Source organism: Canis lupus, chromosome 20, assembly GCF_048164855.1.
Source record: "Canis lupus baileyi chromosome 20, mCanLup2.hap1, whole genome shotgun sequence".
Lineage (NCBI taxonomy): Eukaryota > Metazoa > Chordata > Mammalia > Carnivora > Canidae > Canis > Canis lupus.
In genome coordinates, this window is record NC_132857.1 from 21,071,941 (window position 1) to 21,095,480 (window position 23,540).

The 23,540-nt window shown below is 37.0% G+C and overlaps 1 protein-coding gene across 10 annotated transcripts in view; it reads left to right on the plus strand.

Moving 5' to 3' along the window:
• The window catches only part of PRDM5 (PR/SET domain 5), a 200,509-nt gene that overhangs the window by 56,756 nt on the left and 120,213 nt on the right, over positions 1 to 23,540 (plus strand). For all 10 annotated transcript variants that reach the window (XM_072788558.1, XM_072788557.1, XM_072788560.1 and 7 more), the window contains one exon: positions 8,544 to 8,666. In XM_072788558.1, coding sequence (XP_072644659.1) covers positions 8,544 to 8,666 — 123 coding nt within the window. The remainder of the gene's footprint in view (positions 1 to 8,543; positions 8,667 to 23,540) is intronic.

Genomic DNA, 23,540 nt, shown 5'->3' on the forward strand with positions numbered 1-23,540 from the left:
TTTATATATATATATATCGTGTGTGTTTTTATATGTGTGTGTATATATATATGCACACTTTGTAATAATCAGTATATTGATTTTGTGAGTTAAACAAATATTTGTTTTCTGTTTCCTCATTAATACTGACGATGTTGAGGAAAGGAACTGTCTTCTAGAATTTCATTTGTAGCTTTTTGTAGCACATTTTAAAATAGCCAATAAAAAAATGTACAGGAAACGTTGTTTAATAAATATTTACTGATAAATGTTGTCACTTTTTAGAATTCTTCATCACACAATTATGAGAAGGGGAAAGGATAAACATTAGTAATTGGGAAACATTTGTTATCTTGGGTTCATTCTTACATGAAGATAACTCATTTGGTCTGAATTAAGTTATATATGTTTTAAAGACATGAATAAAGAGAATACAATTAATTTAAATGGATTGAGTAGATTTAGTTTTAATAGCCTATAGGAAAACCATTCACTTTAGAAAAAATCTGAAAACATGATGACTATAGTAGTGGAACTTGGGTTAGAAGATCAGCGTCAAAGGGAAAGTAGATTTTTAAAACTTTTTCTCCCTGTGGACTGCACTCTTCCCTTTGTTATTTAGTGTTTCCATAACCTTTGTCTAGAAGTTTTCAGATACAATGCATCTTATTTTAAAAATACCACCAACACTGTGATCTCTGGATCTTAGAGATTATCACTGTTTTCAACCATTTCCAATGATTTCATGAAATGTCTGATAATTAGAATTTTACTACTTGAATTTGTCTATTATTATTTGGCACATTTTGTATACCCTTTCAATATGCCATAGGGAATGTTTTCCAGAAGCTGACTTCATGGCTTTAGTCTGTGTGAGTTTCAAATCTATATTAAACAATTGGGCAACACTATAATCTCATAAAACTAACTAGATTTAAAGTTTTGTGAATTGTTTCTGATCTGATGGATGTTATCAAACTGTCAGAAGACTTTGACTTTATTAATATGGTTTTCTAATTTGTTAATGAAATGACGCTTATAGAGAAATCATCTGCCTTATGATACTGAAAAAAATCAAAAAGTAAATAAGTCACAAAGTAGTCGAAATAGATGCCACAGTATTCACACAGTAACCCTTGCATATTCTTTACAGAAAAGCCCTAAAACAATGGTTATAATAAGCTAATGTCATGAATTTACTTTACTTTTTTTTTAAAGATTGTATTTATTTGTTTGTTTGTTTGTTTATTTATTTATTTATAGAGTTGGATGGGCAGGGTGCAGAGGGCAGAGGGTGAGAATCCCACCAGGCTCCTTGCCTGGAGCTGACGTGGGCTGGATCTTACAACCCTGAGATCCTGAACTGAGCCAAAATTAAGAGTTGGACACTCAATGGACTGAGCCACCATGGTGCCCCTACTTTATTCTTTGTGCAATAAAAAACTTGTCTATCCAGAAATGCCACTGAAATCTGAATACCTGAACATATTTGTAAAACTATAGAAAGGAGCAATGACTACACTGTGAAGTCTGTTTCAGAAATTTAACGTGGAAAAGATGGTGCGCTTTTGACTGTATCTTTCAGTTTATGTCAGTTATTCCATCTTTTAAAAAAATAGCTCAATTTTCAAAATACTTTGAAAGGCAAGGCAAGGCTCAACAAAGGAACACCTTTAAAAGTTTTACATTAAGCCTCTCATTACACTCATAAAATATTTTTGAACTTTAAAAGGAAATAAGGGTAATGGCAGTTTTTAAAAAAGACACATTAACTGAGCTTTTAGTGGATAAAATATTAATTGAGACCATCACTGAATCAAAAGTTTCAACTTCGGAGTGGTCAGTTGAAATCCTATCTAAGTATAGATAGGATTTACTTAGCTATATAAACTTGACCAAGTTCCTCAGTTAAACTTGCCTTGGCATCTGACCCTATCTCGAAAATGTGTTTGATATATACAGGTTAGTTAATTAAAAGGCAACTTCAGCTAAATCTAAGGTGTGGAGCCTAAAAAGCCTTTGTGATTTTAAGTCGCTTCAGTAGACATAATGCCCAGATCACAGATCGTATGGCCCTTTCTATGCCGGATTATGTCCTATGTTAAGATAGCTCTAACAGACCGGTGTGCATCCGTAGAGGACAACCAGGGTAGCGAAAGAGCATAAATCACATCAGAGAAGGAAAGCATTACTTGTCTTATAGAAGACAAAACAAAGACAAGGAGAGACTCTTGCTTTCAGAAATTCGAAGATCTATATGTGTAAGAGAATTGAAAACTACTAAAAAGGGCAGAGCTGGAATTGATGACAGTTGGTCATAGAGCAGCATGTGTCAGTTTGGCAGAAAGTAGAGTGTCGATTCAGCTGAAATGGTATCTGGGTTTGCTACTACCTTAAAGTGGCATCTGCTCTTTCTTCGGGTGTTCAGGTAGAGGCTATTTGAATAGATGTTATATTTTTTTTAAAGGATTTTATTTATTTATTCATGAAAGACACAGAGAGAAAGGCAGAGAGACACAGGCAGAGGGAGAAGCAAGCTCCCTGCGGGGATCCTGATGTGGGACTCGATCCTAGGACTCCAGGATCACAACCTGAGCCAAAGACAACCGCTTAACCACTGAGCCACGTACTTGCCTCTGTGTTTGAATTTGGATCGTGGTGTTTACGATCCTGTTCATGTTTGTTTCTTACAAGAAGTTAGCATTGCAGAAAAATGGTACGTATGTTTCCAGCTCTGCCATTGAAAAAGCAGTGTTTGTGTTAAGGCCTCTGTTGGCCACTAGTGAGCCTCCGATTCCTAATACTTTGTGATTACAGATATCCATTGGTATACAGTACCATCCTGCATCTTCCCCCATCCGATGCTCAAACAGTCTCTGTGAGGTCATGGGGCAGAGTCTGTCATCCCCATTTTGGAGTCAGGACTCTGGCTCAGCTCGGTGAGAGGGAATGACTCACTCGAAGTGATATAGTCAGAGCCTGGGAAATAGCTCACTTTTTGATTCCTAGTCCTGCATTTTCTCCAGAATACTTTTCTGATGTTCTTTCAGCTACACATATTTAGGGCACTAATGACTTGTAATGAAAAACTGACTTAATTTTTCACATCAACCCTTTTAAGTTATTTAACTTCCTGTGTATTATATTCTGAATGCTGTTCAGTTAAAGAGTCTGTGATCTGTAAAAATCTGTGTTTTCTATCGGCTTTTCCGTCTGGAGATAGGGGAGTCCATGGGTCGGGGTTATTAGATAATATGGAGAGGGAAGATATAAACAGATAGGCCTCAGTGATATGTGTATACGTGTGTGTGTATAAGCCCAAAGCAGGCAAGAATTTTTAACAGAATCCTTTGAAAAATCAATAGAAAAAGCCTTGTGCCCTTTGCTGAGAAAATGTAAATCACTACTTTCCTAGTGATGATCTTTGCTGATTTCTGAAAATGTGTCTCTCTTTGGTTTAAATCTGACAACGGTGTGCTGTCAGAATTGATTACGTGAGCAGACTTTTTTTTTTTTTTTTTTTTTGTGCTTCTAAAGATATCCTGAAATCTGTTTAATTAGACACTGAAGGCAGGGCATCTGGCCTAACTTCAGTTAAAAACAATCAAAGGAAAAAATGCCTGTAATTTAATATAAAAATATGATGCCATCAGATACTCCAAAGATATCCATACCTTAAATATTAGTGCTTAAAACTAGCTTCTTTAAAAAGCCTTATTGAAAGACAGAAGGGAAAATATATTTTATTTAATAAATAAATCATACAACATACTGCAACTTCTCATTCAGGATATTATTGCTATATTTTTTGGAACTGACTGTACTTCACTGCCATTAAATTTTGCCATATGTTAAATAAAATTCTCTTGATTACGTTTTGCCATGTCCAGAGACAAACATGACTGATTAGCTTTGCTGATGTCCTTTTATATAGGGAGTAAAAAATTCCTCCAACATTCGGAATAATTAAAGGAGAATAATAGAGTAAGTAACACTGTAGAATTTTTTCCTGTGAAAATTATCCAAATAATAAATAAGCTCTTCTGTCTATAGTTGACCCAATTTAACACAGAAAATGTTTAAATTTAAAGAAAGAAAATTTATATTGGTTATGTATAGCCATTTTTTTTCCTTTTATTTGCAAGTTAGGATTTTCTCTTATTGAGCTGAATCTTTTTTTGTGATTTCCTCTGTTCTTTACTGGTGGGAAGACAAGATCAACTGTGACTTATATTTAGTACTACTAATCTTTGGTCTGAAGAAAGGGACAGGTCCATAGTAGCATGTCTTCTTGAACACTTCAGAAGTGATGTCAGTAGTATTTAACAGAGTCGAATCTGCGAAATCCCTACACAATGACAATTTTCATTTAATGTAAAGTGGCAAATTCATAGAACTAAAAACAACTGTATGGAAGTGTGAATGTTTTCATTTTTATATGAGGGTTTCTTTTCTTTTCCTTCCCCAACTTAGCTAACCTTTTTTTGTGTAACTAGCTTGGGAGGTCTGTGCAAATCAAACAGGGTTTGGGATCTAGATGTTTTTTACTGCAAGATGAGAACATTCACTTCATTACAGGCCCCCAGGCATGTGGAAGATGATCCTCAGTAGGACAGTAACCAATACACTTCATCTTCATGAAAATTCAAATAAAAGATGATGCTATTTGGAAGACCAGTTTTGACAGGAAAAAAAAAATACACTTTGGCTGCAAAGGTTAGTTAGATGCTGGAACATGATACTAAGAGGAATATCTTCCTTATTCCTTAGACTTTAAAAATGTTCAATTTATTACCTCAGGGTTTGGTATCATTAAAAATAGATAAATGGAGACTTTAATAGTAGCCATCTGTCTGGAGAGTTTTTATTTGGTTTGTCTGGAGAGAGTAAGGATGGCTTAGATTATCTTTGAATGTCTCTTTTCGATATTTCATGAGGGGAATGCTGTGGGTAGGGTGGGAAGATACACATCACATGAGCAGATGATCTAACAGCTTCAGTGAAGTGTTGAAGACTGGGAAGGGGAACGAGGCACTTCAGAGTTGGAGGGAACAGGTAGCCTGCAGAGAGGAACTCAGAAGTCATTTGGTTCAGGGTGTTTTGAATAAAATAAATAGTGGTTCTGTTAATGGACAAAAGAAGTATCTCAGCTATGAATATGTAAGCAACTATATAATACATTGCTGTCTATGACCTTGTTGCTATGAGAATATAAGTAATCGAGAATCGATATGTAAATTTGGATGTATTGAAAGTGACAGGTTTCATCAGAAGTTTAATATAAAATTAAGTGGTGCTTGTCTCCCTAAGCTGTGATGTGGTGTGAGATGGTTATAGACAACCAGAGTCCATACATCTAATGGACCGAAAATAAGTCACTAATACTGAATAATCAGACCTAGTTGGAGGCAAAGGGCCTGGGAAAAAGCTGAAATATACAAAGAGCAAACGATGCCCCTGGTCGAGTGTGCTTACTCTAATAAGTCACAGAGCAATCTTTGTTATGTTTCACATGTTTGAGGAAAGAATTCCAAATGTCAGACACATCTGATATATATTGTACTTCCTACTGGGCGACAAATGTATGACTTAGAAGTAGTTTCTGTAAGTAGTGCTATCCTCTCCAACGGAGATATGTCACTGACAGAGCCATTGGTGTTTCCCTACATAAAATAAGTTGGATTGTGTGGATTCCAACAGTAGTGGTGTTACGGATGAGAGCATCTGTTTATGTGAATGGAGGTCTCAGTCCTCGGATTCCCCAGAAGATTTATGTGGGGATCTGCACTCCAATAAAGATAGCCAGAAAGAATGTAGTAAACGCAAAGCAGTTCATTAAAGCAAAAAAAGTACACCTCAAGGTGGGAGAACAGGCAGGTTCTGAGAAGTGGGACTGGCCCCTAGGTTGTTCTGGGATTGGGTATTACTGGGCCTCTCTGGGCTCGGAGGAGCTGTGATCTGCAGTGAGGTGGTCTCTTAATGGAGGCTGCCTCCAGTCATTTGGGAAACTCCTCCCACAGGTTGGGAGTGAGAGTTTGACCCTCTGAGGTTTGGCAGCCTCTCCATGGTGGGGGGTGGGGGGGAATAGAGGGTTGTACCCATTATGCAGATACATTATAATGAGTCTAGGTGTTACCTTGGGGCAGGGGTGGAAGGGGAGAGAGCATGCTCTACACCTTGTCATTTGATCTGCTCACCCCAAGGTCTTGGAAACTACAAAGGCCATTGTCTTCACAGGCTTTTAATGTGTAGCTTATTTATCACCAGCCTTGCCTCTGCTCCTCTTCCATCATTCCCCTTGAAAGACTGGGGATCCTGCCTTAGGGTGTTCCTTCCACTGCTTCAGTCACCCTTCTGCTGAACAGTTGTAGATTTTAAAATCTGATTCTAAGAAAATTTTTCTTTCAAGTATCTAATGGCATTGCTGTTCGTTCTGCTTAATTTAGCTCTTTGTCAAGATAAAGAGTTTTGTTACTGTAGCTACAGAGGAACCGGGAAAGGAGACTTTATACCCAATTATCTAACGTGATTTATTTAATGATTTATTCACTGTCCTTAAAGAAAAGTGAGTTGATGTCCTCTTTGAGGAGGGGTATAGAGGGTTTTTTCTATCTATCCCAGCAGTGTTTCTGGACACTTCTGACGTTACCCAGTGGGCAGTGAGGGGTAAGCAGCAACATAGCACAGTTTTCAAGTGCCTCCCAAAGGAGATCTCAGTATGAGCTTTCCTAGTGAGAAGTTACAAATTCCCATGGCTTCTCACCTAAACATATGAGATATAAATAGTAGGTGTTTATAGTCCTGAGTTCTTCTTTTAGCAATTATAATATAAAAAATTAAATTTATGCTTCTCAGTGAGGTCTTGCATTTTGTTAGCAAGATTTTAAAATGATTATTGAGGATCCTTTGGCGTTTAAGAAAACAGGAATTGTTTGAGAAACATGGCAGTGAATGTATGAAGACAGAACAGGCAAACTGTATTTTTTCTGGACAATATATGCTAAAATCTTGACATATCAGTGTTTGGAGCTCATGTAGCAGATGTTTCAATGTAACAGTTTTTTGGAGGTAACTTGACCTCTGTAGATGGCTTCCTAGTCTGTACATCAGTATGTGGCTGGACCAGTGCAGTCTGTTTGATGTCCATGCCCCTCATTTTCTTGGTTGCTTCTGTGCCACTCCCGGGGCCTTTCTAATTGCCTTCTATGTGCTGTTCTCTCTGGGTAGGAGCACTCTATCTCCAGCCCTTCACTGGCCACTGGCCGGTGCCTGCCTTCTATAGAGCTCCTCTCAGGTCAGAGAGGCTGTATCATCTCTTCTGAGATTGCTCAGCTCCCCTCACTCTGCCTCCTTCTACTCTGCTTGAGTTGTCTTCACAGCTCTTACCTTTACCTGAAGTTATATCCTATGCTTGTTTGTTCTTAAGTGCTGCAACGATGTCCAGTTCCAGCTGTCTTGTTCACTGAAAGATTCATAGTGCCTTAAGTTGTACCTGGCACATGGTAGGGACTCAATGAACTATGTCCAGTGAATGCATGATTGTCCAAATGGATCATTGGAAAATTCAGACCTTATTAGGCTGACGGTGCTTTATTTTATTAAATGAAGTTTTGGAGATCTAGAATTTGTTTATCCCCACCCCAGGTCTGCAAAGGTGAATTTATATTCTTATATTTGTGTTACTTGGTATTAGAGATCTGAAGTGCTAATCACTCACTCCTTTCCTTCTACCCTGGATTCCAATGGAATTTAAACACATAGTGAGTTGGATGGAGATTGATATATGCATTATTAAACTGAGCACCGCCTGATAACCTACAGTGCAGGGGCCTTGGAGAAGCTCGATTTGAAGCAACTTGGATTCCAGAATGTCCAATGGACTACCCACTCCTTTGGCAGTTACCTCTCTTCCTCCAACTGAATGTTGAGTGGTTCTGACCAGGAGGCCTTATGGCATGAAACAAAAGACAGAGGGCTCACAGACCTCAACAAGCCATGAGCAGGCCATGAAAAGACAAAATGGAACCTATTTTATTTATCTACTAGTTAGAAATGTGAAAATGTGGCTCAGTGGATGTCAGATTCTACTGGTTTCATTAGCAAGTTCTCCTCATATGGAAATGATTCAGGAAACAGGTGGAGAGTGAAATTGAAAGGATTGCTCCAGCTCCACCCCCCTCAACTGGGAACCAAGCAGTATCACCCTCTTCAGTGGGAAAAAGGGGACAGGTTGCAATTATGGTTGTCCCCTGGGTAATTGCAGTTGCAACACGTATATTAAAATATACCTACTAACAAATAATTTTAACCAGAAAAGAGCTATCAACACAGGATGTTTCTGAGAGTTGCTTGCGATTGTGAGTCATCTAGACATCTGCCAAATAAAATAGGTTCTATTTGTACGTATGTTTAAGGGGAAGAATGGATGTTAATCCAGCATCTATTCAACACCTGTCAATAAGAAATGTGTATCCTTATGAGAAAATATCATATCCTACTCTTGATAGGTTTAGTATGACTAATACTAACTTCATGTACAAACTCAGGAGCTTTTTATTTTTCAGGTTCGTGGGAGTAAGGGAGAAGTTCTATACATTTTGGATGCTACCAACCCACGACACTCCAACTGGCTTCGCTTTGTTCATGAGGCACCATCTCAGGAGCAGAAGAATTTGGCTGCCATCCAAGTAAGTTTATTTGCTTCTTATTTGTACTATGTACTGTGAGAGGAATGAAATAATTTATAACTGCACTCCCTGTTTTAAATTTATTCCCAATGACCTGTATCAAATAACAGTAACTAACTCCTAAAGCAGAGAAATCTCATCTATTCAGCATATGCAGAAAAGAGTCAAATCTAGTTGTAAATTTACACCAGATCATTCTCTTTATGAGAATTCTTGAGGGAATGAATTACATGGTCTGATATTGTCCTTGATAGATCTTGTTTTCAAGTACTTTTGATTCATTCAGTGAACATTTATTGATAGTTTCTTTATTTGATGGTTTATTTGGCTCATAGTACAATATTCTTTGTTATTATTTGGGAAAGGCTTGATGGAGAAATTTTACTTGGGTATATACTCATGACTAGATTTTGAGCTTCTTGAGGATAGTGTATTAGCCAGGGTTTCCCAGAGAAATAGAACCAAAAAGATCTATGTATCTGCCTTTCTGTCTATTTATATATCTATCTATCGAAAGATGTATTCTAAGGAATTGGCTCACATGGTTATGGAGACTGGCCAAGTCCAGAATATGCAGAGCAAGTGTCCCACTTTGAGTCTAGAGACTACGGGCTGACGTAGAAGAACCAGTGTCCCACTTTACACACTGTTAGGCTGGAAGAGCAGATATTCTAGTTTGAAGATCATCCAGCAGGAGAATCCTATTATTTGGAGGAGGATCCCCCTGTTGTTCTGTTCAGGTCTTCAACTGATTGGATGAGGCTCACCCACACTGGAGGACAATTTGCTTTAGTCAAGTCCATCTATTTAAAAGTTAATCTCATGCCAAAACACCCTCACAGAAACACCCAGAATGATGTTTGAACAACTATCTGGTGATCCTGTGGCCCAGTCAAGTTAATACATAAAATTAACCATCCTCAGTAGGAATCGTATTTTATTGAATTCCATATGCCTGTATCCTAGTCTAGTACTGCACATTACATTGGGCTCTGATAGAAACTGTGAGTTGAACTTAGGTGATTCCTCAGCAGAAATTCAGCCAAGATGAGAAAAAGTTAAGCAAAAAGTTTTTAGAGGAGTCCTCTAATTAAAACTCCTTGATCAGATGGTTAACAGAACAAAGAAACATTGCAATTTATTGGGAAATTGGTTGATTGCATGTGAAAGCACAGCTCCTGGTACCTAAGCTGCAAAAAGAAAAAGCAAAGCTATGGTTGGCAGAAGTGAGAGAGAAGGAAAAGAAAAAAGGACGTAATATTTCTTTAAGAATTTACCATGTGTGGGGAGCCCCGGTGGCTTAGCGATTTAGCGCTGCTTTCCACCCAGGGCGTGATCCTGGGGACCTGGGATCAAGTCCCATGTCGGGCCCCCTGCATGGAGTCTGCTTCTCCCTCTGCCTCTCTCTCTCTGTCTCTAGTAAATAAATAAATAATCTTTTAAAAAAAGAATTTACCATGTGTATTGTTCTAGAAGCTTCATTGTACATCATGTCATTTACTCTGATCAGGAAGACTCTGTAAGTTTAATAATTTGCTGAGAGTTATGCTGATTTCACTCAATTCTGAGTGTAAAACCCACAGTCACAAGAGGCAAAACTCACAGAATTAGGTTTTTTTTTTTTTTAATTTTTTTTATTTATTTATGATAGTCACAGAGAGAGAGAGAGAGAGAGAGGGGCAGAGACATAGGCAGAGGGAGAAGCAGGCTCCATGCACCGGGAGCCCGACGTGGGATTCGATCCCACGTCTCCAGGATCACACCCTGGGCCAAAGGCAGGCGCTAAACCACTGCGCCACCCAGGGATCCCCAGAATTAGGTTTTAAAGTAACCAGAAAGGATAGTCATCTAGAATATTCCATTTCCTGATGTTATTAGCTAACAAAAGTTTTCCATACAGATAAGCATTGGATAACCAATGTAATTACTATCTTTTTTTTTTTTTTTGTCTAGATAAATGAGAGATGCCTCTTACCAAAAGGCTAGATTGGGCTGGAAAATAGGATCTTTTTGGCAGCTGGAGATACTAAAGCCACTTTTAGGTTATTCATGACATACGTTGATCCAACCACAAATTTCAACTGATCTTTTTAAATGTGTATACATTAATTTTTTTTAAGCATTTTGTATTTTTTATGGCTTCCTGATGCAGTCCTCTTACAGCACCTCCAGCGTGACCTCACAATTTTAATTTACAAACTCAGTTCAAGTGTCTCCTTGTGAATGTTACTGATATCAAAAAGCCTACATGTAGACACATGGAATTTACTTTAGGCAAACCCACTGTTTTGTGTTCTTTCTTTATTATGTGTTTTAGAGAATGTTATTCTGTTTAAACTACATTTTTTTCTCCTTATGCTTAAATAGTAACTCTAACCTTTGCTCAGATGCCTTTTGTTTGTGACCTTTCTTCCTATTGGTGGTTATTTCTGTATCATCGATAACACTCTACATTTGCCCAGACTCCCAAGGTATTGCCTGCTCAGCTTTGAGTTCCCTTTAACTATATATTTTGCTTGCAGTGATCCCTTTAGGTAATGGAATACTATGTCGGTAGGTGTTATCTCTACTTTTTTTTACCCACATCACTCCTCGAGGCCCTATTTATGTATTTCTTTATATGGGAACCATCTGCACGTCTCTCTTGTTCAGTAGCCAGTGTTGTGAAGACTCACACAGTTCTCCCGGTCATTCGGTCATTCAGTGTAGTACCTGTCTTCTGCTATGTCAGGTGCCCTTCCTTCCTTGAAATAGAGTAGGAATCTACAGAAGATGACTGTTGGCAACTTTGATACTCTCAGAAATTATTGTTTGATTTAAGAGGAGGTGAAGTGGGGGTGGGATTGGAATAGGATTCATAAACTAGAAGATCTGTGAAGTTTCATATTCAAATTAATTAGAATCTGTTCAGAGGCCACTCTGAGAGTCTTTTGGTGCACAAGTGATGACAGTGTCTTTAATTCCTTTTAACGTTATTTTGGCTTTTCCTTAGAGTGGAATTGAGTACACTCTGTGTTACTTGCCACAGAACACAGTATGGATCTTTGTTCTCTCCCTTGGTGGAACGTCTTTTTTACTTGAACGGTAGCTGGAGTAGCAGACTGTTCAGGGTTCAGAATCACATCTGAGCTGGGGGCAGAGGACATTATAGTTGGGTCACAAGGCTGACAGTGATGTCAGCCTTCTGATTCAGCGGAATAATCTCCTGAGGGTTGCATTCCAGAAACATTGAGTTGGTAGGAGAAGATCATAATGTTTCCTGCATAACATTATGAATCACTTACATTCCAAATTGTATCTGAAATTTGGGGTATTCAGGAAATTTTTTATTTGAGCTGTATGTCCCAGGAGTAGAGTAAATGAGAAACATTTGTGGCTATGTGGCTTGCTTGGTGGAAAACGTCAATAGTTGGTCCAATTTTTTTGGACAAGGGATTAAGAATTTGAAGTCTGTTTTGGCAGAGCATTGGAACTCCTTTTTGGAGACTTAGTTTACTTGTGTTTTGCAATTTATTTGATTTTGGAAAATTTGCTTTGGAGATGATGATTTAAATATATGAATTATTGAAGGGTCTCATAAGCAAAAAAATTCTTCCCACATGCACACATTTCAGAACAATTAATTGAACTGTATGTTCAGACTTCTGAAAAGTATTTCCAACTGAACCAGAAAATTCTGAGTGTGAAAGATGTGGCTTAAAATGAACCAAAAGATTTCTTAGGCCCCATAAAAAAATGGGTGATTTTTATTAAGTATTAATTTTGTTACACCAAAGGAAAAAATGTTATATTTGAGGGAATATTTCACCTCCTCAGTATTTTACAGGCTTTTAAAAATTTCTGATCTTTTCATAGAAAATTATTTAAGTACAGAATTATGTTATATAAAGTCAAGACTTTGAATTCTTGGAATATTTTAGATATATTGCTACATCTCATGTTCTTAAGGACATAGTTCCAGGCATCCCTTCCCTGGGACTTTTTTGCAGTATATTATCAACATAAATGAAAAGGTGGCTTGGTGTTATAAGAAAAAGGAGCATATGGAAAAACATTTGGGTTTTTGGTACACCTCATGAGGGATGTCAGGTTGTGGGGACGGACTGAATATGATGAGAGAGTACTAGGTATTAAGCCAAACTTGTGATGTCAACGAAGCTTTGTCCCAATTCTGATGTCAGTTTAGTTTTCCCATTACCAGGAGAGCTATTTTATTACATATTATTTTCTCTCCTTTCTCTGCCTTGTGCAAGGATGGATAGTCTTAGGCAGTTTATCCTGGAGTCTTCTGGTGACACATGATATTTCAAAATGGCACAGCTGAGAGATCAAATGTGGATTTCCTGTGAGAGAAGCAACTTAAATGTTTTTGAAGCATAGACAATACTTTCTCCATTGTCATCCAGACACCGAGATCCACGATCATATTAAATGATTTTGATGCAGCATTCAGATCACAGGGGCACCAACCTAGCAACCAAAAAAAAAAAAAAAAAAAAAAAAAAATTATCAAATGGATTTTTCATTTATATCAAAAATTATAGTTTTCTCTAAATCAGTTTCTTTTCTGTTTTTTTGTATCAGATTTATATAAATGTTTTTTTATAATATTTTCTAGACTCTGTTACAGAATATTAAGGAGGAGCTGTCTAAAGATTTCTTTAGTAATACCATAATAATATCAGTTAAATAACTTCCAGATCTTTTAATGGATTATCTTATAGGAAAGTACATATTTGTCTTTCATTAGGTAAAAGTTTAAAATAAGTTCAATTACAAGCAGTTGGTCCTATGAAATTTTAAGTACTAGCCCTACTATGGCTACATATTCCTCTGGGAAGTAGAATTATTATATTACTTATAAATAATATATTTTTTAATTCAATTGTAGTTTATCAGCAAGTCAAATGAATATTTATAGAAATATCCTTAAACTGTATAAGTGATAACCTTGAAATACATCAGTTAATCCTTAATAATGATGATGGTGATGACAGCTAACACAGAATATGTACTATGTGCCAGTAAGTGGTCATGTGTATTATAACCTTAATATGTACCATGAATATGTGAGGAAGGCGCTAGAATCGTCCCCTCCTTTGTCAGGTGAGGTTGCTGATCCAGAGTCTAAGTAACTTGCCTGAGCCACAGGGCCATTGAGTAGCTGGATAGGAACTGAGGCCAGGTGCTTTGTCTTCCCTGTCCACCATGTAAACCTCTGTGCTCTAACACCTTAGAGTTAATTTGCAAAAGAGCAAACACAGATTTTAAAAGCCTTCCATGCTTCTGAATTTACTATTTAGATATTTTTGAAACTACTGTACATTTGCAAAACAGTTTCATTTAAGAATATACATATTTTAGAGTTATTTAGAACTTATGTTCCTTGATTTTTTTTAAGTTCTCAAAACATCCTGAATTCATTCAAAAGCATTGCACCTTCTTTTATCCAAAAGTCATGCTTAGGCAATATGTGTTTTAGCCTCTTTTTCCCTTTGGTGAGGGAAATTTGCTTTGTAGAAGGATGAGGAAAGGTTAGAATCAGTGGACAAAACAAACACATGATATAGAAGTAGAAAGAATGCATAACTGAGCCCAGTTTGGATTCTGTTAAGAAAGGCAATTTAAATGCCCAATTTCTGGCCCTGACCCTTGTTGGCTGAACACTTCACTTGATGCATTCATTCAACTGATAGCTCTCGAGCATCTGCTGTGGGCCAGAGCCTGTACTGAACACTGGATATGTTATAGTTCAAAAGATAATCTAGTCACTGTTTCCATAGTGGTAAAAATAATCTTGGAACTTTTCCTTTTTTTGTGTGAATTAATGATGATAATATCTACCTCATTGGATTTTGTGAAGATTAAATAAGATAACATAAGCAAAACACCTGGCCCCTATGTGTGCCAATGTAAGTTAGCAAGTATTTTTATCACAACTCTGCCATGTGTATAGTTTTTGTCTCTGTAGCTTTGTTTCTATATAAAACAGAGCAAACTCTGTTTTATTTCTCTAACATCGCAAGGTAGCTAGTATAAATTCCAAGCATGGCAAAGACATTTTAGTAAATAATCACCAGTCAAGGAACAACATGCTATGTGGATGACAGTCTTAACGGGCCTGCTCCCAGTTATGACAGCAGCAGCCTGTGCCCTGCTCCTGGGCTCCTCAGTTGTTGGATGCACAGGGAAGCATGTGTTTGCTTAGGCCACTTGAATATTGTTTACAGGGGCCATCGTACTGGCTATGGCTGGGTGGCCTGTCTTCTCTTTGGAAAAGTTACTAGGACTTTATAAATGTTAAGAAATGTCCTGTAGGAAAGATATCTTGTGCTGTGCAGAGACCTTTATTAGATATGGTGGTTTGGCAACCTTAGAGATAGGTTTAAGATCATTATTATGCTAAACCACTTTCAGCTTTTTAAGAGAAGCAGGTTTTGTGCAGGCCGATTGTTTCTTAGTCAATGTTGTGCCTGCTGTAAGCTACCTTTCCAAATGGGGAATGCTGGATGTTAGTAGGTAGGGTCTTTAGAAATCATTTAAAGCGAGCCTATGCTTTCATAATTTTTAAGCCGGTAAAGTCTACTGCTGTGGCATCAACCAAAGAGAAGCTAGAGTGTTTGTTTCCTAACTGAGCTGTGGCCTTTGTTGACAGGATTGGTGATACTGAAAGTATGAAATAGAATTTAAAGTAGGAATTCTGCGAAATTCTGGGAGAAAAAGTGCTGAGTTCGATTTTATATTTAAATTTATTATTATTACTGATTTAAAATTAAATTCTATTTAATTTCTTTTTTTAATATTTAATTTCTAATTTAACATTTTAAGTGAATTTGAAACAAAATTGTTTAAGATTTTCCCAATACCTCTAGAATAGAAATCTAGACTGAGTAATATATCCATGGGCTCACTTAGAGAAATGATTTACTTATATATGTGTTTTTGTCACTGAACTGAGTTCCTCAAGAACTGAACTGAGGAGCATAGAACAACTGCTTATTTTCCCACTGCCCACCCTGGCAGTCGGGGCTCAGTGAATGCTGGGTGACCTGGCCTCCTCCGTTCCCTTTCGTTTCTCTCCTGATGCAGTACACCTAGTCCAGTGTGCCTTTTCAATTCGGAAGAAAGCTTATGTCTCTTTCCTTGGAAATCACAGAAAGCAAATGCTTCCACTTGAACTCTGGTCTGCTGTTCATGTGCATGGAAGTATTTGGTCTGGCAAAGTGTTACATTTTTACCTTGGGATTGCTGAGTATGTCCTGGTATGTGTGTACACATTTTGGTCTACTGTGTAAGTATCTTATCTCTGAGCCAGAAAACTGTGTGGCCAACAGCATCTTGTTGTTAGATCGTAGATCTTTTTACAGTTATTACCACAGATAATCAGAGCCTTCGATTAAGATACCCCATTGACTAAGAACCTGGCAGTCCTGTCTGGACTACTCAGAAACCTGGATATAGAACGGTGAAATGACTAAGCAATGATGGTATTTGCTGCGAGGTTCTTTTAAATTACATTTAACAAATGTAATAATGAAAGATTAGTATTTAAAAATTAATCAACATTGCATTAAATACACTGAGACTGTGCTTTATTGTTACAAGGTTTAAGAAGAGATATGGTAAAAACTAAAAAGGAGAAGGTTTAAAATCTTTTGTTGCTAAAAAATATGATGAAAAGAGGAGGCATTTGTGTTAGATTCAGTAAAGCAAATAACATGAATACCTCACTTATCAGAAGAGGAAATTAAAATAATATATATACTTTTAAGTGTTAAATCTAATATTTAGACAACTAAATTAAGCATACTACTCGTTTCCAGACAGAATTTCTTTGTGTTTGAACAGAAAGAAGAAAATGACTTTGTTTTTGTTTTTTCTTAATTAGAGATACATTTTTTGATGAGTTTTAGATTATTTTTTAATGATTGGTATTAAAATATTCAATAAACAAACTGCAAAGTGAAGTTAATTTAATGCACATAACATAAAACACTTGAATTAGCTAGATTTAGTTCTTTATGAAGGAAAGTTGGGTTTCTAGGGAAATTTTTATTCAAAGAAAAATGTATTCCATGTAGTAACATGAGTGGATTCTCATAAAAGATGCAGCCACTACTTAGCCATACAAAATAAATTGTGAAGTTCTGCATTCCATCACTGAATTAATAAAATATTCAAAAGAAGGTTTAAAGTTTGTCTTATAATTTATTTTTATATGATTTACATTTATAATTTATATAATTCAGTTAATGTAACCTGCACAATAAAGATATATTCAGCTAAGTATATTAAATTATGAGAATTTGAGAAACAAGCTCACAGAACCTTAAGAAAAATGTTTCTTAGAACCTTAGGAAAAATGTTTCCTAGAGCTTTAGTCATCCCTAATTGTGTCTTAGCCCTCTTTGGAAATCTCACATGATTCAAAAAGACTGCTTGGAGAAAGGAAAAAGGAAGATGAGTTACTGAGTTGTAGGCCACTGTCTGTGGTGCTTTATTGCATCAAGAGGGTAGAGAGTTTAATAGAAGAGTTCTAAAATGTGGCCTTCCCTTTTTTGGAGTTTGTTTAACAAGAGTCTAAAAAGTAATTAAATATATTATTATCGTGGCTGACTTATGTCAAAACTATATACACTATTATACTTAATTAAATGCATAATCAATTGACTGATGTGTCTATTATTTCTTAAGTTGGTATTTAATGGACGTTTTATTTAATTCATCTCAGTGGGCAGAGATTAAACAACATTTCCTTATTTCTTTCCCTTTGGTGAACCAAGTCCTTTGATGTATGGCTGTGCACAGTTAATGGCGGTTTACATGTCTGTCTGTTCTATTAGTTTGTTTTCCTTCTTTCTTTCCCTTTCTTTCCTTCCTTCCTTCCTTCCTTCCTTCCTTCCTTCCTTCCTTCCTTCCTTCCTCTTTCCTCCCTTCCTTCCTTCCTTCCTTCCTTCCTTCCTTCCTTCCTTCCTTCCTTCCTTCCTTCCTTCCTTCCTTCCTATTCTTTTTGTTTTTCAGAAAGGAAAAAGGAACAAAAAGGAGTATGGTCATTCTTGCTGAGAGTTTACCTGACTCTTCCTCTAGCAATAACATGTAAACCAAGTAGGCTTTTGAGAACTTTCCTTATGTGACTTAATTCCATGTGCCCATTTGTAGACTTTGGAATGTAGTGTGCTTGTAAATAGCTTTCCTGATCTTTCTTCATTTTTTTTTCTTTATTAAATTTAAATGCATATTATTGGATATTTATATGCTTGTATTAAACTTTTATAAATATATTTTGCTTTGTTTCAATTCATGGTAGGAACAATGCCATATTGTATACAAAAGTGATATTTAATAATCCCTTGAAATACTTTGTACCTTGCCATCCAATAACACATATGATTTTTTTTTCTTTTTTTTAAACTGTAACAGGAGGAAGTAGGTTAGGTTCTTTTTTTTTTTTTTTTTTTTTTTAGGTTTTATTTATTTATTCACGAGAGTCACAGGCAGAGGGAGAAGCGGGCTCCTCAAGGGGAGCCCAATGTGGGACTCGATCCCGGGTCTCCAGGAACAGGCCCTGGGCTGAAGGTGGCGCTAAACCGCCGAACCACCCAGGGATCCCCAACACATATGATTTTTAATTCTGTTGAGATCATCTAAATCCCATAGGAAACCCTATCATAATTTTAACCCTAAAATGTCAATAAACAACTAAAAAGGTAATGTAAATAACACTGACACCGCACACTCACACTCAGTTATAGGTGCACTCGTTCTCTTTCCTTCCTCCCAGCAGAAGTGTCTGTCCCCTCCTCTTTCTAAAGATCAAGCTTGTGTACCTCCTTCTGATGAACATAAGTGATGAACACTTATGATGTAGAGCATCCCCTCTCTTCACTTGATATTCACCCTCTGACACTGATTATCATTGTCATTGATATTAAACATTCAGATTTTTTCTTTTCAAAATTGTTCCCTCTTGATTCTACATCCCCTTTCGTCAGGGATCCCCTCTTTCCTTGAATATGCAGGGTCTCCAGTTTTCTCACCTCCAATGTGCTCCTCTGCCCACACTGACCTGGCTTCTGCCCTGAGCCTTCTAGTGACTCTCTCCCTGGCCACCATGCTCTTTGTGTCACTACAGGACTGTAGGCTTTTTGGACCTCCTTCTGCTAGATCTGCTCAGTGGCATTAGGGGTTGTTGACAGTTGACAGATACCTCCCTCTTGAAGCACTCTCTTCCTTTGACTTCACTGAAACCATCTCTTAGCCACTCATTTTTGTTCTTTTTGTTTTAGCCTATACTCTTTTTTACCCAGCTATTAAATGTCTGAGTTCCTTCCACTTGCTCTACATTTGCATTTTCTCTTTTTCCTTTGCTAGATTCCTCTGTTCAGTCATCACATGGCCAAGAAACCATCCTTGAACTCCAGATGAGATTAGCTCTCTCCATTATATACTCTAGTAGTAACATGTTCATCATTGTCCTTGAATTCATCAGGTTATTTTCTATTTATATGGTGGTTGATTAATGGCTTACCCCTAGTCTGTAAGCTCTTTGAGGTTGGGTACTGTGCCTACTTTATTTTACTGTGTTATACTTAGTCCTAGCATTACTCTTGCACATACAGGCTCATTTTTTTTTCTCAAATGAATTATTTATCTACATAAGAAGTATTTCTTTCTTCATTAAAATAAAAAGAAGTAAAATTAAAAACTGTTGATATTGAGTGATTATTGCTCTGAAATTATCTGAAGGTTATTTAATGTTACATTTTTGTCAAGGTTAACATGTTTTCATTGACTAGAAGGTATATCAAGTGTCCTTTAGTTTTTTATCAGATAGATTCTATTGTAGCAATATAACAGACATCTGAAATTTCAAGTTTGATTGTATTAGTCTGGGCTCTCCAGAAAAGCAGAATCAATAGGATGTGTATATATATGTGTATGTATGTATGTAAAGACTCAGTGTAAGAATTGGCACACGTGATTATGGAGGCTGACAAGTTCTGAGATCCGCAGGGTGAGCCAGCAAGCTGGAGACCAAAGGGAGCTGATGCTTTACTAGTTTGAGTCTGAAGGCCTAAGAACCAGGAGAACTGAGGGTATAGCTCAGGTCCAAAGACTCTCAAGCTCGAGACACAACCAGTGTTTCAACTTAGGTCCAAAGGCAGAAGAAAGCTAATGTCCCAGTTTGGAGGCAGTCAGGCAGGAGGAATTCTCAGGGGAGGGTTAGTCTTTTGTTCTGTTCAGGCCTTCAGCTGATTGGATGAGGCCCACCCATGTTGTGGCTAGCAAGTTCCTATAGTCAGTCAATGAATTCACATGTTAATCTTATTTGAATATATTCTCATGGATACACTCAGAATAATGTTTGACCAGATATCTGACACCCTATGATTCAGTCAAGTTGATACATAAAATATACCATCATATTGATCAAATGAACAAAATTTATTATAGATTTCTACTTTTTTTTCTTTTTTTCTATTTCATTAGGGTGAGGTGGTTGCCTTATAATTTTCTTCAAATGCTGCAATTGACAAGGCACATTTAGATTTTTTTTTAAAGATTTTATTTATTTATTAGAAACAGCAAGAGAGAGAGAGAGAACATGAAGGAAGGTAAAGGCCGAGGGAGAAGCAAGCTCCCTACTGAGCAAAGAACCTGATGCAGGGCTGGATCCCCGGACTCCAGGATCATGAGCTGAGCCAAAGGCAGGGCATATTTAATCTGTGCTTGACTTTTCAGTCACTCCACACATCAAAGCTGCTCTTTCAGTCTCCTTTTCTACAACTTTTCTGCAATACCCAGTGTTCTAGCTAGGTTTGTTGCTTACCATAATCTAAGCTACGCTTTGTAATACTGTGACTTTGCTGACATTGTTTACCCTATTTTAATAAACCCACTCCCTCTCAATCTTGTCTTGTCCCAAACTTACCTAGTTTTCAAGGTTCAGAGTGAATCTCAAACAGTATTGTGAAACTGCCTCTAAGAATTCCATAGCTGCTGCTCTCCATGTAATTGTTTTGGTCCCTTTTACTTTTTATGGTAATTTAACCAGTTCCTATTCTGTTTCCACCAAAAGCATGTCAAGTCCTGCAGAGCAGAAACTGGTATTGACTTTCTTGTGAGTGGTGGGGGATGGGGGGGTCCTGCAGGATGGTGCACATGATGTGCTACAATAAATGCATTGAATGAACATTCAGTTTCTCTCATAGGTTTTTGAATTGACTTTTGGTATGTGAGTGGAGTGTGCTTGGCCTGATTCTGGTTCTCTTTCCAGGAAGCACATCTGCTTATCTAATCTGTCCTCTTATTTCCAGTTGGTTAAAATACTCTCAATTATTGGCTAACTTTTGAATTCTTAAGAATTTGTTGGGAATGGGAACTTGATTCCTCAATCCTTTTTCTAGCAAGTTCCACTTTCCTGAATGACATTCTTGCCTTTATCATCGTATTAATTTAAAAGAAAATGCCAGTTATTTTTCTTAGTTTTTAGTTCATTGGGTTCTTTGTGTCTGGCCCTCAATTAGCAAGGTGTTGAGTCAGGTACTGAGATTTCTACATAGATGAATATGATGTAGTGCCTGCCCTCTGGGAGCAAGCAATCTTTGGGGAAGGGAGGAGGCAAGGGGAAGGAGAAGTCTGTGTTTAGTGAAGTCTCATGCCATTTAGAATAATGTATATTTGGGGAATGATAATTTATATGTAATTTGAGGATACAATTCCTTCCCCCATGGAGTTTACAGCCCAGTTGGGGGATGCATCTAAATAAATATAGATCAGGGTGGTAAATACTTTGATAGGGATAGCATAGTTGGTTAGGGAGGCATGTTTGGGGAATCTGTTGCTCAAATTTGGTTATATAATAATTTGGTTGAAATTCTCTTTTCTGATGTGATATGGACCAGTACTTGGTCAGGTAATAGAGAAAGTTTGTGCTAGCAGGGAAAATAGAATTGATATTTCAACCATTTAATTAATTTAAGTTTTATAAGTATAGTTTCATTCTTTAATTTTTAAAATTTATGACCTAAGACTTCTTGATTCTGACCATAGGTTTTCTCACTAGAGTTTGCAACCATATATTTTTTTATAACTACTCCTTATAGTATTCAGTTTTGCTATTTTTAAAGTAATATGAGTAAAGCCTCTTTCTTGTAAAGCAACTGGAGTGCAAACTCCTTCCAGATTTATGATTTTCCCCCGTCTTTTATAATTGCTTTGCCTTCTGTAACTTGTCAATTTTTTTTTATAGATTTACCTTTGAGTCTTTTTAAAAATATACAGCTGATTTTCTTAGAAACAATTGAATTTTTTCATACTCATATATCTTTGGTTTATGTAATATTTGGTTAAGTTATCAATTAAAATAACTAGTACAAATGACATAAACATATATGGGAACACACACAATGGACTCTTGCGACACAAGCATGCTAGTCAAGGGATGAGGACAGAGGTGTGCCAGTAAAGCAGAGCGCAGGCTGCTAACTGAGAAGACTTTGCTTTGGACATCATTCGGCTGATTTGATGCAGTGTCAGGTAAATCTGGGAATGAGTTAAGTGGAGGCCAGTTAAAAAAGCTTCCGATGTAAAATAGAGCAAATATGCTCTGGGAACACAATATGCTCTCTAATTGCTTGTCTATAAAATAGCCACTCTGTTCTCTGTGACATAATCTTATTCTAAAGTTTCTCGGCCTCTCAAGATTGATAATTTATCTAAGTAAAATAGCTGAAGTATACTTTTTTTTTTCCTGTGAAGAGTACCTGTTTCCCAGGATCACATCACATGTTTTCTGTGTAACAAAATTTTCTTTTTATTCTTCTTGTCTTTTTTGTTGACTTTTTTTTCCATGATGTCAGATTTTTTTTTGTAAGATGCTTTAAAGATTACTATCTTTGCCTGAGCCCATCAGAAAAAGATAGCATATATGTTAGTGATTTGTGATTGTTGTTTTTTAGTTATGGACTTAGTTTTTTGTCTAATATAGTATCTCATTCCTAGGAATTCTATTAAATTGTTTCCTTGCTGTGTGGCTGATTATTAGCTGTGATTAGAAACCATCAGAGACCATTTTAGTGGCACCTAAGTGGCTCAGTTGGTTAAGCATCTGACTCCTGATTTCAGCTCAGGTCATGATCTCATGGATCCTGAGATTGAGCCCTGAGTAGGACTCCACACTCAGCAGGGAATCTCCTTCTCTCCTTCTTGATCTCCCTCTTCCCCTCCAATTTTTTTTCTCTCTCTCTCAAATAAATAAATCTTTTTAAAAAAGAAAGAGAAGAAACATTTACATTTGTTTGAAACTTCATTTTTTAATAGGACCTGATGAATGTGCTGTAAATATGAAATTAACTTATTTTGCACAGTTCACTCTTTTAAATACACCTGTCATTTTTCTGCTTCACGTGAATTTCCTTGATTTCAAGATGTTTAGTTCTTACCAAGAAAATAATTTTAAAAGTATTACTTTGCTTAAGTCATTGTATCAGCCAACTTTTGCCAAGAAGACTGCTTAAACAAATAACCTTAAAGTCTTAGTGGTTTATTGCAACAAAGATTTAGCTCTTGTCCATGCAAGTGTGGGGTACAGGAGGCTGTGACTCTTCCCAGCATTTGGTTCCACTTGATGTGTAAAGGAACAACACTTATCAGAGACATGCATTTTTCTGGCAGAAGGGAAAGAACAGTCACCCAAACATGACGACTCTTAAAGCATTCTCTTGGACATGATTCACCTTGCTTCCAGTCACATTTCATGTGTCAATACAAGTCACTTGGTCAAGCCTGATACAGTACACACCTCTCACACACACCACTCTGGGCTAGATCACAACTTGGTACAGTCCCCCCTCCTGGGATGGGAGCAAATAA